Source organism: Osmerus eperlanus, chromosome 6 (genome assembly GCF_963692335.1).
Source record: "Osmerus eperlanus chromosome 6, fOsmEpe2.1, whole genome shotgun sequence".
Classification (NCBI taxonomy): domain Eukaryota; kingdom Metazoa; phylum Chordata; class Actinopteri; order Osmeriformes; family Osmeridae; genus Osmerus; species Osmerus eperlanus.
The window spans coordinates 10,747,417-10,764,383 of NC_085023.1; the positions used below are offsets into that span (position 1 = coordinate 10,747,417).

The 16,967-nt window shown below is 42.5% G+C and overlaps 1 protein-coding gene across 13 annotated transcripts in view; it reads left to right on the plus strand.

Annotated features, from left to right (window-relative positions):
- The window catches only part of LOC134022149 (calcium-activated potassium channel subunit alpha-1a), a 114,918-nt gene extending 109,220 nt beyond the window's left edge, over positions 1–5,698 (plus strand). For 9 of the 13 annotated variants that reach the window (XM_062463423.1, XM_062463429.1, XM_062463432.1 and 6 more), the window contains 5 exons: positions 1,346–1,540; positions 1,858–1,976; positions 2,277–2,495; positions 3,630–3,658; positions 5,531–5,698. In XM_062463423.1, the coding sequence (XP_062319407.1) occupies positions 1,346–1,540; positions 1,858–1,976; positions 2,277–2,495; positions 3,630–3,658; positions 5,531–5,682 (714 nt within the window). In that variant the 3' untranslated portion in view covers positions 5,683–5,698. The remainder of the gene's footprint in view (positions 1–1,345; positions 1,541–1,857; positions 1,977–2,276; positions 2,496–3,629; positions 3,659–5,530) is intronic. The other 4 variants (XM_062463436.1, XM_062463433.1, XM_062463434.1 and 1 more) reach the window with 1 other exon arrangement.
- Positions 5,699–16,967: the final 11,269 nt, after the last annotated feature.

A 16,967-nucleotide genomic window follows, 5' to 3' on the forward strand; every position in this document is an offset into this window, starting at 1 on the left:
ACTTGAAAGATAGAGTCTGAGTAAACACATTGTTCTTAAGGCAAACTGGGGGACAACACCCAGAACACTGCAAACCAGCATTCACTGCTTGCATGCAGTCCTCTCACTATTCTCATTTACTGGCTGTCTCTCCATTATGTGTTTTGGGAAGAATCATTGCCCCTGTGTGCGTAGAGGTAGTTGTGAATCCCTGCAGTTGATATATGAGGCAACACGTTCCCAGCGTAGTAAAGGGGGCACTTAAAGGGTATCGTAGTCTTCGATGCCTAGCTCCAGCATTATGAGTCGGCAGAAGTCTGTAAATGAAATGCCAACCTGATCAGACAGCCCTGCCAGCTCCACTGACATCAAAAGGGAAGTCGATGTCGCCACTCCTCATATAAAGTGTCACAAATCAAACGTTCAAGGGCCTTATTAGATCATTTAACAAGGTAAGCGCTGAAGTTCTACCCAACGGCACATTTGACATACAAGGTGGGCCACAAAGGTGCCCCCCCGCCCCCCAAAAAAACACACTTTCATCTTCTGACAATGTCATCCCTGTTACTGATCTGAAGATGCGGGGGGTGAGGGGGGGGGGTGGTGGTGGTAATATCCTCCCCCCCCACGCCTGCACTACCTTTCTCCTCTCTCTTCAACCACTGGCATTGTGATGGCTTAATTCCAGAAGCTCACCCAGTCAGTCATTCAGTCAGTCAGTGAGGCTGAGCTGAGAGCAGAACTGAGAGCGAGGGAGAGTAGAGCGGGGCGCCGGCTGCGTTCTGCTGCCGGTCAGAGGTGAGGCCGCTAATAGACAGCACTCATCCATCATCCGGCTGGCCGGGGCGGCCAGGAGCCCGGGGGGGGGAGCTGCCAGTCAGGCCCGGTTCCAGAGTGACACAGTCTGTCTCTGCACGGAGAGAACACGAGGACTGACAGGCTGCAGGAATAACACAACCTGACATCCGGAACAAAGTCCAATCGCTGTTTCACAGGGAACCGATAACACACAATACAAGCAATCGTGAAAATGCAATCGTGCATATACTATTGCTCGTTGTGTCGTTATACAAACAGTTCTGGACTACAGAATTAGTCTAAGAGCAGCTTAAAGGACTCACTTGTTGAATCCAATGTATGTCACGGCGGTGGCACACAAACAAAAAGGACCGTTCAATAATCGCTCTGGGGTGTCTCCTCACCTCCTATTCAGAGCTTTGTGGAGAAAAACGCCAGGAGCTGTAGATAACCGGGGCGCTGCCATCTCTCCTCATCCACCTCCTCGCTATCTCTCTCTTCACCAGTGAATCAAATAGTGTTTGCTTATGCACCCCCCCCCCCCCTCTCTCTCTCTCTATCTCCACAGACATACTTCAATGATAACATCCTCACCCTGATCCGGACCCTGGTCACAGGGGGGGCCACACCGGAGCTGGAGGCCCTGCTAGCAGAGGAGAATGCCCTGCAAGGGGGTTACAGCACCCCCCAGACGCTGGCCAACAGAGACAGGTGTCGCGTGGCCCAGCTGGCCCTCTACGACGGGCCCTTCGCAGACTTGGGGGTGAGTAGATGTGAAGAACGGAGGTCATTCGAAGCTAGCTCGGCTCTGTGTGGAGAAAACCTATATTTGTTTGGTTAATGTCTTTTTGTTTTTCGCCACCCTGGGTTTATCTAAAATGGCATATATTGATTTCTGTTTCCTTGTTTGTACAGTAGTTATCACAGGGCATTTGATCATTTTTCAGGCACCATAAAATATTCATCAAAATATCTTTATTTGAATGTTCAACATCTTAGTAACCTTTGTTTTCCTTTTACGGTTTCCACAAATAATTCAACCCATCCTGATGTTGCCTTCTCTTTTTTGGGGGTTTTCAGGACGGTGGTTGCTATGGGGATTTATTCTGTAAAGCACTGAAGACGTACAACATGCTGTGCTTCGGGATCTACAGATTGAGAGACGCTCACCTCACCATACCGAGCCCGTGCACCAAGCGGTGAGAGTCCCTCCACTAGCACTCTGCTTGATGTGACCAGGCACCATCACACAACAGGCTCGCACCGAACAGAAACAAACTGCCTGAACTAGACCATAATACCACATACAGATGCCGTAACGATCGGGGGAAGCAGGATGGATTGTACTGTTACATCCGTAATGACAGGCGCAATACAAAACATACAAAATGACATCATATAAAACGTGTCAAATATCATGTGAAAAGAAAGCACCTCCCTGGCAGTGCTTTGTCACCGCTCCTGACACCTCCGGTCCCTTCTCCGTGTCCTGTCGGCAGGTATGTCATCACCAATCCGCCGTACGAGTTTGAGCTGGTTCCCACAGACCTGATCTTCTGCCTGATGCAGTTTGATCACAACGCGGGCCAGTCCAGGACCAGCCTGTCCCACTCCTCCCACTCCTCCCATTCCTCCAGCAAAAAGAGCTCGTCCGTCCACTCCATCCCCACCACCAACCGGCAGAACCGCAGCAGCAAGGCCAGGGAGGCCAAACAGAAGTAGGTGCCGCCGCTCGGAGATCAGTGACTCGCGTTGGCCTTAAGCATGTGGGTGTTCACTTACGTCCGGTGTTGGTTTTGCTATGTGCCGTTGTGTGGGTTGTGTCTACACGTGTAGGACCGTGTATGTGTGTGTGTGTGTGTGTGTGTCTGATGTTAGAAATGTGTGAGAATGTTTTGTTTTGTGTGGCACTGTTGGAGTCAGTCATAGCGGAGCTGCTAAGTTTGTTTTGATGTGTTACAGTATCACTGGATGTGATTTGTTTGTGTGATTTTGTGCCATGTTATGTGTTTATGTCACATTCATCTGCATGGGGATCCTGCTCTTACATTACAGCTAACATAGCAGCCATACGCATTTAACCTCATCGTAGAACAACATCTATAGATCCACCTTATGGTTAGGACTGGCTAAGTCATATTTTATAGCTGTTTTAATGGAAGGGTTGAACACTTGGGTTAAATGAATAATGTATAAACTGGCAGGCATATTAATCCATCTTAGATGAACTGTACACAGAAGCAACCATAAACATACTTAACTGGTTACAAGTAGCTCATATGAGAGTATTGTTATGATATTGGTGTATACATCCTGTTAAATAATTATAAATATTAAGATGATGAGTTCTTAGACTTTTCCCCTGGACATACAAAACTTCATATGACCATCAACAGTGTTGATATGTGTCTGTTTATGGTGTGTGCAGTGCTGATTCTCGCATGTCCATGTTCCAAGTCCATGATCTCAAATGCTTTTTCAGTTATGTTTAAATTTTCAAGTGATAAGAAATCAGTTGCATTTTATTTACATATTTATATTTTAATTTGCAATAAATTCAGATAAGCATACATATTTATTGCAAAGTACTATAGCACATATTTGCCTACACAATATTTATAAAAGACAGAAGATACTTGCATGAAGTTAGCAATTGGACCTAGATTTAAATAATTTATGTTTTAGAAATATTGTACATTTACAATATATATATAATTCATGGGAAATGCAGGCCATAGTGTTACATGCTACAGGGTCAAATCAGTGCTAACTGTATGCTGTATTGTAAAGAGATGTAATTTATAGACTGTAAAGATTCACTTACAATAGATTAATTACCTCTCTTTCTGAAGTGCAACAAGGATGAATAGAATGGGCCAAGGTATGCAAGTTACTGATTCTGCATGTCTTAGCAACCTTTACGTGGGGATTCAATCATAACTCTGTCATCTGTGGAGATTGTTATGAATAAGGGGGAATTGTTTCATATTTAACTTTTTTTTTTTTTTTTGGGGGGGGGGGGGGGGGGGGGGGTTCAAGTCACGCTGCAGTTTATGCAAGTGTTGCTTTTGTGCGTAAAGCAAACTGGCCGCTCCCTGCCATGCTCAGGATCATCTCTCCATGCATGAGGTTGAGTTTTACCCTATCCTGTGCTTTGTATCTTGGTTCACTCTACAATTCTCTCTTCCTTTGCATTCAGTCCATTTTGATCATTTCATCATCTGTTTCATTCATCACCGATTTCTACATTTTGAGTTGAGATGGTTTGCATTGTGTGAGCGACTGGAGTGTTGTACATCATCTTTCCTTGAATGTAATCCGATGACTGCACCAGAGCTGTCCGATGTTCCTACTGTGTATGAATGTTCTGAGTATTGTCTACGTTCAGTATCAGCAGGCATCAAAGTTTCATGGCATTGCTATATCTCATAAAAAGGCATTTGAGGTCCCATATATCATTCCTCAACTAGGTCAAGTTTTCTCCCAACCCTCTCATGTTACCAAATTCCACAGTTTTTCATAAAACTTTGAGAAAGTAGGCCCTCCCTTCCCTATCCGTCACAGTGGCTGGTGTGACAAATGTAAAGTCTAAATTGAAGGGGGGATATGAGTGGGTACGTTCCCAACTCTGTGCCCTGATAAGGTGGTTTCAGGCGACATCACTAACTATCACCAGTAAAACTCAGGGGAACAGAGAGCGATGGCAGACATCTTGCTTCACCTCAGGCACAATTCTACACATCAAACGCACATCTTGTAACACACCATCCAGCAGCCTGAAGCTTGCTGGCACACACGCACACACATATACACACATACACACATACAGGTGTGCCCGGCATTTGCAAGTTCAGATTACGGCTACACCTCGAAAGAAAATGACATTCTAGATGGATGTGGAAGGGAAGGGAAAGGAGTCGACAAACTTCTGACAGTTGGCATACAGTCCCCCATGCCCACTTTACTACTGCATAGACATTCTCTATGTACACTACATGGACACCTGCTTGTCAAACCTCTCATTCCAAAATCATGGACATTGTGCAAATTTGAAGCAAATAATTCTATATGCATTGAGATTTCCTTTAGTAAGGTGGGGGCTTGGTCAATCAACCTATCTATTGAATTTTGATTTTACATCGGACATCCATGCTCCACAAATGCATGAGTTTAATTTTTGTTCTGTGTCGCACATGATAGGTTGGACAATCGTGCCCTGGGACACGACTCATTTATTTAAAAAAATGTGTATATCAAAATGCTTGATACCAGATTGGAAAAACAGCCCCCATTGTTAATGCCCCTGTGCACATACAGAAATGTTTTATGAAGTTTTGTGTGGAGCAATCTGACTGGCCTGCTCAGATCTCTGTCCTCAATACCATAAAAAATGCCTAAGTTACCCAACCTCACTATGGGGTGAGGCTATGGGGTGTGGCTGAATGATGCACAATTTGTTCCCAATGTTCTTACATCTTTTGGAAAATCTTCCCAGAAGAGTAAAGGTAGTTAGAAGCTAAGCGGGGACCAGTTCCATTAATGCTCATGATTTTGGAATTTTGGATGTTTGACAAGCAGGTGTCCATACTTGTGGCCATATAGTGTACATTCTGTTCTGGGAATCGAGTATACGGTAGATTAATTTGACAAAGAAACATGCATGCATTGGCAGCAACCCGATATAACAAGAACACATTGAACTAATTGCCCTAATGCTAACATTTGATCTTTTTCTTTTGATGTTCCTCTTCAGAAAAGAAATGGTTTACAGATGAACCAGAAAATGCCTACCCACGGAACATTCAGATCAAGCCCATGAGCACTCACATGGCCAACCAAGTCAACCAATACAAATCCACTAGCAGTCTGATTCCACCAATCAGAGAAGTTGAAGATGAATGCTGAAAAAAAATAAAATAAATACCTTTGATGACTTATGAGAAGTGAGAAGTCTGGAACCTATTTGGAAGATGACGACCAGGGAATGACAGGATTTATGAGAAGATGATGGTGCAGATGACAGGTCATTCTTTCTCACACGTTTCAGATCAAAGGTATAAGATGAACACAGAAACTGGAAGGGACCTTCTATGTGTATACCTTTAATGTTACTTCCATGCTCTTAAACAATGTTTAATTTATTCATGTATCCATAGAGATGTACATAATGACAATCAACTAAGGATTGTACAGCGCCCATAGCACTTTTTGAAATTATTTTAAGAGTCGAGCGATGGAAAAAAGTACTTCCTGTAATTCTTTGCAATAGTTCACCTCTTCGTGTGACCAGGCTCCGTGGCTGAGGTAACTGGTTTTGTAGGATGAGGGTCGCGTCTGTAAGCTCATCATATTCATCTCCCAAAGATTCACTGAGACGTGTCATCTCGACCCAACTGGCTTACTGTTTCACCTCTCCTGTCTGCTTCTGTTCTATTTGCACTAAAACTGACTGTGTTACATTCAACAATTCAACTTGAAACATTGAGTTTCCCCTCAACATCTCAGAAAGTGTCAACCCCCCCCCTCCCCCCGCCCCTCTCTCCTTCCCCCAAATCTGCTGAAGGAAGAAAAATGTCTGGCTTTGGAGTCATGGTACTCTGTTGTGTTCACCTGGAAATGTCTGCTCTGTCACTGCTTAAGATTACACCACTGTACATCACACCACTGAATAGTCATCGTAAAGAGTGCATCAGTACAGCAGACTGAATTTAAATAGTAAGTTTGTCATATGTTCAACAGAGTGACACAGCGTTGGTATAAAATGGCCTAACAGATTGTAGCGCACCTACATCTGTCCTGGTGACGTCTCATAATGGATCAGGATGTCTGTGACTCGGTTCCAAGCTCCTATATCGCATGTTATGTGCCTGAGTCCTTCTATAACAGTAGTGTGGTTGATCAACTTGGCCTGAACAAATGAGTGGAAAAGGAGCAAACTGCCCAGTCCTCTTGTGTTCAGGAGTACAGTGTCTAGTCCACGCCATGTGTGTACATGGTAGCTTTGAAGACGCACTCATGAGCTTAGTCATCCCTCCATCAAGGTATGTGTGTGTTGTGTGTGTGTGTGTGTGTGTGTGAGAGAGAGGCTGCAACCTTTGAGGGAACATCATGTGGGATCAAAAGGTCACACATGAAAGTCCTAGTTGAGAAACCAGATCTGTCGTAGGGTTGTGGATCAACTCACGAAACGTCCCTTAACATGCCTTCGAAATGTACCTTTTGAGTCCAAGAACTAGACTAAGAACCAGCTATGATTGAGCCATATTAATGTGAATTTCAGTATCTCCTAAATAGCGGATGCATCCATTAAAAACTTTCTTGCCACAATATCCTAGTATGGCAAGATTGGGATTGAAGAAGAAAAACATGTTCTGTCTGTCTATCTGTTGTAGGAAGAAATGCCACCAATTGCATGAAGTGGGCATCTATGGGTCCTCCTTTGGTCAAAGCCACTGCCTGGCACAGGGTTGGCAAGGGGGCAGAATATAGCTTGGATGTTCCCCGCTGCCAATCCAGATGTCACAAATCTCTCAAACTCTCAGGAGTTCAGCTACAGGAGTTGAGTTCAATCATAGCTTGTTAGAACACAACCTTTGCCTCACGTTAACTATGGGAAGCACTGGTTGACATTGTCTGGGCTCGCGTTGTACTGTTTGGCATGACGGTGTATTTTGCCAAAGGCAATGCTTGAGTTAATCCAACAACGACCATGGCAGTGACAGTAGGCTTGGGATGATGGGGTATGGCCTTGCAAAGGTTTCTCAAGAAACGAAATGTTGCTCCAAATGTGTTGGATTTCTACATGAATATGTTTATTTTATAACCATAAGCATAATCATTTTGTACTTATTTTTATACATAGTGACCTACTCAAAAGCGCTACAGTAAAGCAATCCATCATAATAAACAATTGCAGATTAGTATGCAGTATAAGGATTTGTTGTCTACGTGAATAAACTTTAGCACTTCAGACATGTTAGTGTTCAACCCTTTTTCCAACTTGCAGATGATAAAGAATAGTGGTTTAGACTACCGTGTCGGACATGACTGAACTAACCCAAAGTTATAGATGTTCTGATTATCTGTGGCCATGCTAATGAAACACTGCAATGAGTTACACTTTTCACATCAGATTTAAGTAAGACTTGGAGGGAATGCCAAGTAATTATTGGACAAAGAGCACAACATCAGTGTATTAAGGCACCTAGCCACTCCTTTGGTTCTGACAGTGAAACTCATAACTTCATTACCAATGTTTGACCTAAATTAGGTATTGTACAGAGGGAGAAGACACTGATGTATACAATGTGCATACTGTAACATTCAAAACAATCCTTTAAACTGTCCTTTTGAACAATGTATGAAAGTGATACTACTTCTTTGCAGTGGGGGTGTTTGGAGTTTTTAGCCATGATATTATGAACACTAAAGAAAATGTATTGATGAATTAATGTTATTAGAAGGGGAAAAGGTACATATATTGTGCAAAATATTTTAATGTGTAAATTCAGCCCATAGACCACATTTCTTCTTCAAGCAAACTGATCTGAGCTTTAATGTCTTGTCTTTTTGGGTATGGTGAGACTATACTGAAGCCTCATAGACATCGTCCTAAAGTGAACTTTTGAATTGTGATTACATTGTTGACACACTTTGTAGCAAGTAGTTTTATTTTACAAAACAATGTGAGTAAAGTGTATGTATAATTGGGTTGTTAATGACAAACTTGCTAGCTCAACAATAAGAATTTAATATTTGATACTGCAATGACACTATTAATAAATTGACAAATTGTTTTGCTTTTGTGGTAAAAAAAAACTAAAAAAATATTCACAATCCTCTTTGAGGATTCATATTTTAAGGATATAAGACAAACACAGGAGTAATTTCACCTGGTTTATCAACCATCACAAGGATGGAGACACACGGTAGCACCAATTCAGCAAGGTTTATCAAAAGAAAGAACATCCTTAACTTAGTGTTCTTGTAAAAATATTTTGTATCAGGGTTTACATTCCATTTTGTCAGCTCTTGTCATTTTATGTTACCATAATGATATTCATTTTACATTTACATTTAGTCATTTAGCAGACGCTCTTATCCAGAGCGACTTACAGTAAGTACAGGGACATTCCCCCGAGGCAAGTAGGGTGAAGTGCCTTGCCCAAGGACACAACGTCAGTTGGCATGACCGGGAATCGAACTGGCAACCTTCGGATTACTAGCCCGATTCCCTCACCGCTCAGCCAACTCAGCTCAGCCGCTCATCCATATTCATGGTTTGTTAAAGACTGTCACAACTGCTTATTTGTTTACAGTTTTTTTTCTTAAACTACAATACTCAGATATTAGATGGTTCTCATAGTAACATACACTTTTTCAAAATAGTTCAAGACATCTCATTGTTTTTGAATGTTCTTTTCTTTCAGTATCTCAAATTGTGCAACAAATTTGATTTGAACATTTTGACCCCATTGGGAAAAGACATGCTCCTTCATGTTGAGGTTTTCATATTTCTCCCTTTACAGCACAAACACTCTGCATTGTTAAGATACTGCTGATTACCATATCATACGTTTGTATTAGATGTTTTAAGTCGTTGCAATGTATGCCTCTAAAGTTTTAGAGTGTTTTGAAGTGCCATGAGAAGTTTTGTTGAACAAGCATCGTTCAGTCATTCACAGGCTCAGAGTGAGTGAGTGGCGTCTGAGTTCCTCAGAAAGGGACGTACAGAAACGGCGTCTTATACTGTCATGGAGAACATCCAAGCCTCCAATGCCTCCATGCCAGTAGAGTGCCAGGCAGTGCTCAAAGTCCAGAAGGAGGACCCGGTTGATGGCCCACTACTGCGAGAAGTGGCATTTAGGATACTTTAAACACAGGTGTTTTAGCTGTTGAGATACAACACAAGATCATACACGCTTGTCGTACTTGTCTGTTAGTACATTTGTGCAGGGAAGGTTACTGAACCATGTTACGTGTGTGTGTGTGTGGTTCGATAAGAATGACTGAAAGATGCCCGCAGAGCACATAGACATGCTGTTTCATGAGTGCGTGATCACGTGTCCATGTACTCTGATGTTCTTGTCCACTTAAGGTGAAGAATATGAAGCTTCACTCGTTACTGTTTCAGTATGTCACTTTTTTTTGTTGATCTAGTTTCTTGCTGTAAAGGATGGATATAATAACTTATTTGCTGGAAACTGTACTAGATGTAATAGAATATATAATATTTTGGAGCAGGGGTGTGTGTGTGTGGGGGGGGGGTGTTAAGTCTTAACAAGTTGAAATTGTTTTTGGCAATTTCTCATGTTGATTTTGAGAAAAATGGAAAATGCAGACTTTTTTTAGGCTGCATATCAGTTTAGAAAGAATTCAGGACATTGTTCTCTCTCCTCACATATCGGATTCTTTGGCACATCGTCAGAAAACTTGAGTTTGACATCGCAGTCTATTTGTTTGGATTTGTTGACGCAGTAATGGATAAATGGAGAACTTGATGGTGCTGAGTTGATCTACCTGACTCTGTCAATTATAATCTGCTGATAAATATACTGTCTTGTACAAAAAGTTTGTACATAAATTGTACATGGTTTCTTTTTGTATTTTCTCAAATTAAAATGGATGTATTTGTGTTCTAAAACTGAAACGGCTCCTTTGACTTCATTCAAACACTGCACAGTTCTTTTTTTCCGATATGCCACTCTATAAACCAATAAGCGACTGTCTTGAACTTATATCACGTATCAAAATCGAAAAAATTAGATGCATTTAGGTGACAGCCAAGCTCTGAACCATCAAACTGTAAATCACGCTACAGGTGACACAAGAGGGGTAAAGAATCCCATCCACCCTGTGTCTGACCTTGAGTCTCACCAGGGGAGGAGAAGATGAATGTCTATAACACGTTCTCAATCCCGAGCCTGTAGAGGGGTCGATGACCCAGGAGCTCCAAGTCACCAGTCCCCTGATCCCTGCAGCTGAAACGTCACACTGGTATTAGTCTTGATTTACCTTTAGTGACATGTTATTACCTGCTCTATCACTTAACTCCTGTCAGGCTGTCAATCAAAAAGAATTCACAGTGAGAATAAAACCCAAACCACACTCAACCCTCATTGGCCTGTGCTCAGGCTATACACTGCATATACTTGGTTAAATAAAGGTTAAATAAAGGTTAAATAAATAAAATACTTATGTGTCCAAAACATTAGTAACCCGTGCTGTTTACAGGAAATAGACACAAGGCTTCTGTAGGGCTAAATTAGCAGAAGCAAATTCACTGACTCGAATTCCCTCTTCACACCCTCTGAAGGGTGGTCATGGGTGGTTTGAAGAGGAAGAGGACATGATGAAGACTAAAATGAGTGCCTTAACTGCTGAACTTTTCACACTAGCCAGTTTCCCATGTGGATTCATCCAGCCTACGGCAGGCCAGTGGTTGAAAATGGGTCGGTCAAAGGAGACTGTGTAGAGCAACATGCGGACTACAGTCAACCATGCGACAATCTAGTACACCAAAATACCAATTAAGCAATATGTAACGTCATTCTCCACCTCGGCACAAATGGGTTATAACACAGTTCCACTTCTTTCAGCAAAACAACAAGAAACAGTTGCAGTGGGCTAAGGAATGAAAGCATTGGACGCTGGAGGATTAGAAAAACATTGCCCGAGTTTGATGAAATCAGGTTGCTGCCGTTTCCCGCTGATGGGAGGACTAGGGTATGGAGCAACGTGAATACATCCATCCATCATGCTGCATGTCTACATGCTGCTGCTGGTGGTGAGGGGGGGGGGGGGTTATATGGGACACAATGGGCCCATTGATGAAGGTTCAGCAACACTTGAATACCATGGGATATCTAAACATCAATGCCACCCATTTGCTCATTCGTTTTTTTCAGCAGGATCATGTCCCAGACTACAAGACTATGCTTGTCCAGGAATGGTTCCACGGACATGACACTGAATTCACCTTACTGCAGAGGCCTGCCCAGTCACCGGATCTCAATCCAATCTACTGTACACAAGCTATTCAAAGCAGAGGTCCACAGCCACCCAACTTGACAACTGTGGGAAGCATTTGTGTCAACATAGACCAGCATCCCTGTGGGAACACTTGACGGTCCATGTCCTGACAAAATGAGGCTGTTCTGAGGGTAAAAATGGGTGGAACTCAGCATTAGGAGGGTGTTCTACTGCTTTATGCACTCAGTGTGCATCACCACGATGTCGGACGAAAAGTGGAATCCTGCGTGACTGGAAGCTGAGGAGATGTCACACGGATCCTTTTCTGCCGACGTTTCACACCCCGTCGACCCAAGTACACGCCATATCTCCATATTCTATTTTGCACTGCACTTTTACGATACCCTTGTAGACAAAACGTCAACAACAACCATGTTCTGGGAAGAAAGGAGCACTTCTCCAACGGTGCTTTCTCTCCCACAACCTGTGGTCAGAGGGGATATCATACGTCTCCAGAGGTGCTCTGTCTCCTCCTCCACGCCCTCTCATCTGAAGTGTGCAATTTTACACTCCCAACGTCAAACAGTCAGACAGAAGGCGAATGCATGAGCAGTTTTGGCCATTCTGGCCCCATTTCCCTCTCTCCGACGTGCAGAAACTCTTACCCTTGGGTTATCTCAAGTGGTGTATGGCGATGATTCTCCCTCATACCTCGGAAACTCTCCAGCTTCACCATCAAAACACACCAAGAAGCCAAAACGACAATGGGAAAAGACAAAGGGAGAAACGAGAGCGAAGAGGAGCCGGAGAGAGATGGAGCTGGAGCAGATGTTAGATGTGCTGTTGATTTGTTGCCTGATAAGGGTGGCACGCAGGCAGCTGGGATTGATGGCTTGTTAGTGAGGATGGGCCCCCTTTGTGAGATGTTTTCAAAATGATTGATTTACAATAAAGTGGCTCCGGGTGTGTGCACGCAGGCAGAACTGATGCAGATCGATCCCACTGAAATTGATTGATCAGCCATTTAGCTTGGCAGTGTGTTTACTGAATGAAGCGACGCGGCACCCCTCTCCCTCTGCTCCTCTCAATAAAACAAGAGAAGCACCACCTCTCAGGCTCGTGCTATTACTCAGGTGGCTACAAAACCAGACGCTATCAGAATATGAACCGTAAAAATGTAATCATACAGCGAGAGAAGCCCGTGTAAACATTTATGATTGTGTACTTTATTCTCCTATCTACATGTCCTTCTGTGACTTCGAGAAAGTAAAAAAATAAAACAATAACACACATTTTCTTACCTATTCTTTGCAGGACAAAAAAACGATAACCTTACCTTTCATTTTCATAGGCAAAACTAAATAATGTTAAGGCACAAACACATTTGAACTGACACAAAGCATCCACTAGTATAGCTAAGCAAAGGTTAAGGGTACTTCCACCTCTTAAATGGCACTGTGGAAATGTCTACCTAATAGCAAACAATGATGCACCTCTGTGGATATGTATGGACCAAACAAGAAGAGTGTCATTTTTGCAGAACAGTATGCCTCAAAGTGGACTTACGAGTGGAAAAAACACCCATCTCCAATCTCTTACAATATAAGTAAAAAATGTTAAGCCTCTACAGGTCTATAGAGGTGTTGTACCATATTTATTGTGATATCTCTATGTGCAATGGCTCTTGGGAGAGTCTGTGATCCTTTCCCATCAGCCCAAACAAAGCCCTTCACCGTCTGACTGAGCCCACAAATCAACCGTCCTTAGACAGACTCAGCGACACCTCATCCAGCCCTCCGGATAATGGCTGATGAGAGCAGGCCTGTCCATTCACACCCCGGCATGTACTGGCCGTCCCCCATCATGTCTCTTATTAACGATTTTACACAGCCAGTCGCTGGGAGAGGGTGTCAGGATGCCAATAATATTTACTGTTTGCTGTGTGGGCTGTTCAGGGAAGGCCAGGGGCCGCTGTGATTGCCCTGACAGAACCTGACAGCCTCCTGAGCCTGAGATCCCTGCAAATAAACTCAGCAGAATGGTGTGTCTTCTGTGGCCTGGACGCCTGTAGCTACGAACCAGGCAATGGCATGTGACACGGCACTACTGTGTGTAGGTGTGTTTGTGTGTGTGCGTGTTTCTATGCACTTAACTTTATGTCTTCAGGCTGTAATGCAAACAAAGCGAGGTGTTATTATACTAAATCCACAGCTGCCATGAGTGGCCCAAGAAAGCTGTTCCTGCGAGCCCTTAACACCTGCTTTGAACTCGAATCAAGCAGGAGAATAATATCAAACAGGAGAACAATATCAAACGAACAACAACATCGAAGCGGTTGCTTTTTTTTTCCTCTTTTAATTTGCTGTTGTGAGTAAAAAGAGCATTTGAGAAGTCACGGCCACTAAATAAATCAATATGTACCATTCAAAATTACTTTCCGGATGAATTGTTCACAAGGTCAATTACTCTGTATCAAGTCAATCTACACACCGTCTGAAGTCCAATATTTTCAACAGATACAGATACAATACTACTCTAAACATTGTGTTTACTTAAACATTTGAAGCGGACTTCCATTTTACATGCCTCTGCTTTGACTTAACATTTCTACAAGACTCATCGACATCTACTGATGGTGGTTAGTGTTAGTGTAAATATAAATAGCCTCATCGGTTTAGTCAATCCACATCAGACAAATCTATATTATATGTGTATGCTCATATTGATTTGATATATATGATCCATCTCCTACGGTTATGACCGAATTTCCATGACAGAAATAGTGGTGTTAACATAATTTCCATTTTACGCTATCAAATCAGAAGGTGTTCTATGACAGAGAACACACACACACACATCTCTAGCCACATCACAAGTAAACCACTGGTAGATGGTAGTGATCTAGTAATCGAGCTCCATTGTGATAGAGGTTTCCATGACGATGAGGCATGCTCAGTGTCAGGGCTAGACCAAATAAACAGTGATCCTTCACCAAAACAAAGAGGTCATTACAGCAGCTTGTCAAATCAATGCAGAGAGTGTCAGCCTTGATTAAACCATCCCCCCTCAGCTCTAGCACTGTGTCAATAATGGCAGGCCAGAATGGAGCTGAGGGGGGGTGGGTACATTTGTGAGTGTTGTGAGTGTGTGTATATGTGTGTGCGTATGTGTGTGTGTGTGTGTGTGGGGGGGGGGGGTTAAGCACCCCCCTTAGCTTAGATGATTGGAGTGAAATAGCCATCAGTCAGGAGGCTGAGGTGGACTAATGATTCCCTGGGCTGCCTATTAGAACTACATGACAACTCAATCCAGCTCACAGAGCAAGAGAGGAAAGGGGAGGAAGGCAGACAGAAAGAAAGCCAGAAAGAGAGAGAAGGAAAAAAGTGACCTTGTAGCAGCATCATTTGAGGCTGAATTAAATTGGCAAGAGCAGTTAATCTTTACCTAGGGGCGATTAACAGAATTAAAGGAAAACAACAAAGGCACAGGGTCTGGACTCTTTTCCCCCCTATTTTCTTTCTGATGCCATCTGCAATTAGTTTTTAATGTCCACCCCTGAAAAGTTGGTGGATGTTTTCTTTCTCACGTTGGCAGTCTTGTTAAGTGTTTGATCTGGTATCTGACACAAATAACCAGAGTCTCATAAATCCTTGAGAGAAAACAGGTCTGGTTTAAAAACCTATTGTCTATTCATTTGTGCAGTTCAGTTGTGCAAATAACAACCAAGTTTTCTATGCAACCTTTGGGTTTTTGTCTTTAAGCTTGCATAAAACAAGCTTTAAAAGCATATTGTATAGTAGCTGTAATAGCAGATTTTGTTGTAACATTGTTTGATAGTCCAGTTAAGCACAACAAAAGTAAAAAAGAAAAAGGTTATGTAGCTAGCATTTCAGACAAAAGTCACTGTTACGTTTATTTGATGCCATGTTGGTTATAACTCAGCAGAACTCTTTCTTGATGTAATTTCTGCCTTGAAATAATTGGAAACTGAATCCTATCAAGTTGAACCTGTGATATTAGGATGCCTACGGTTGTATTGTATTTTCTCCCAGTTCTCACAACCTAATCAATACGTTTAAAAAGTAAGACAAGGTTAGGTTCCTCAGCATCTATGAGAAACACAATCAGTAATACCCCGATACTACGGTTCATGGCAATATTTTACCCACACAGCAAGACCAACCAATAAACATTTAGCCTTGTGACATTCACACTGACCTCAGTATGCAGATCAATAATTTATGCTATTGGTGGTAAATCACCATGTTTGTAATATGATACAAAATGTGGGGGATGTGAGAGCTGTGTGAACAGGATTCCCATCTACTCACAAGACAGGTACCTGTAGGGCATGGTTCCCATGCTAGCAATCATCATCATGTCTGATTGGGTCAATTAATGGAGATGCTAATGTCAGCGTGTTGATGAAGTCATTCTAATTCCAAAAAGTTACTGGCTGATAATGAGTTTGGTAAAGATATCTCCGTGCCTGTAAGGTACATCGAAGAAGGGATAAAGGAAACTGTAATTGGAATTTGTGTATTCTGTATATGTATTATTCAATTGAACAAATATTCCCTCCATGCCTTTTCAAAGCTAAATACATCATCAACCTGTAGTCTTCCCAATTATATTTCTGTGTGCACGTACAGTACATAAATTCACAACTAAGTTGGATGGAATGGAGTATGAAGTGTTCAAGAAACACAAAAGGCAATTTGTAACTAAATGTGTGAAGCGTGTACCTGTATCTGATTATCTGTCCTAGTGCAACAAGCCATTCATTATCTAGCTGTGGACACAGATAGAAGATCTACAAAGAGGGGAATAGTCATGTTTTTCCCTTGACCACAATACTGTGCTTTATATTCATTTCAGATTTTCACAACCAGCCAAACGTCCATCTTGAACACCCAGATAGAAGACACATTTACATGAACCCATTCTCCTCATAAAGGTAGAAAAACACTCGAAAACAGAACGTGTGCTTTACGATAATATTACCGCCATCAATATGATTGGGTGCGTATTTTTTGGGGTATTCGTGATAAAATTATTTCATTTGAGCAGAGCAAAGAGCAAATGCCCTGGGGGTCATTGCCCACTGCCACTGCCCTGTACATGTCTTCAAACATGCCCCACACCCAGTTAGTTGTGAAACCGCGTGTCAGAAATCCACAGCTCCTACAGTCCATGTTTATGTCATTGTCATCAGACAA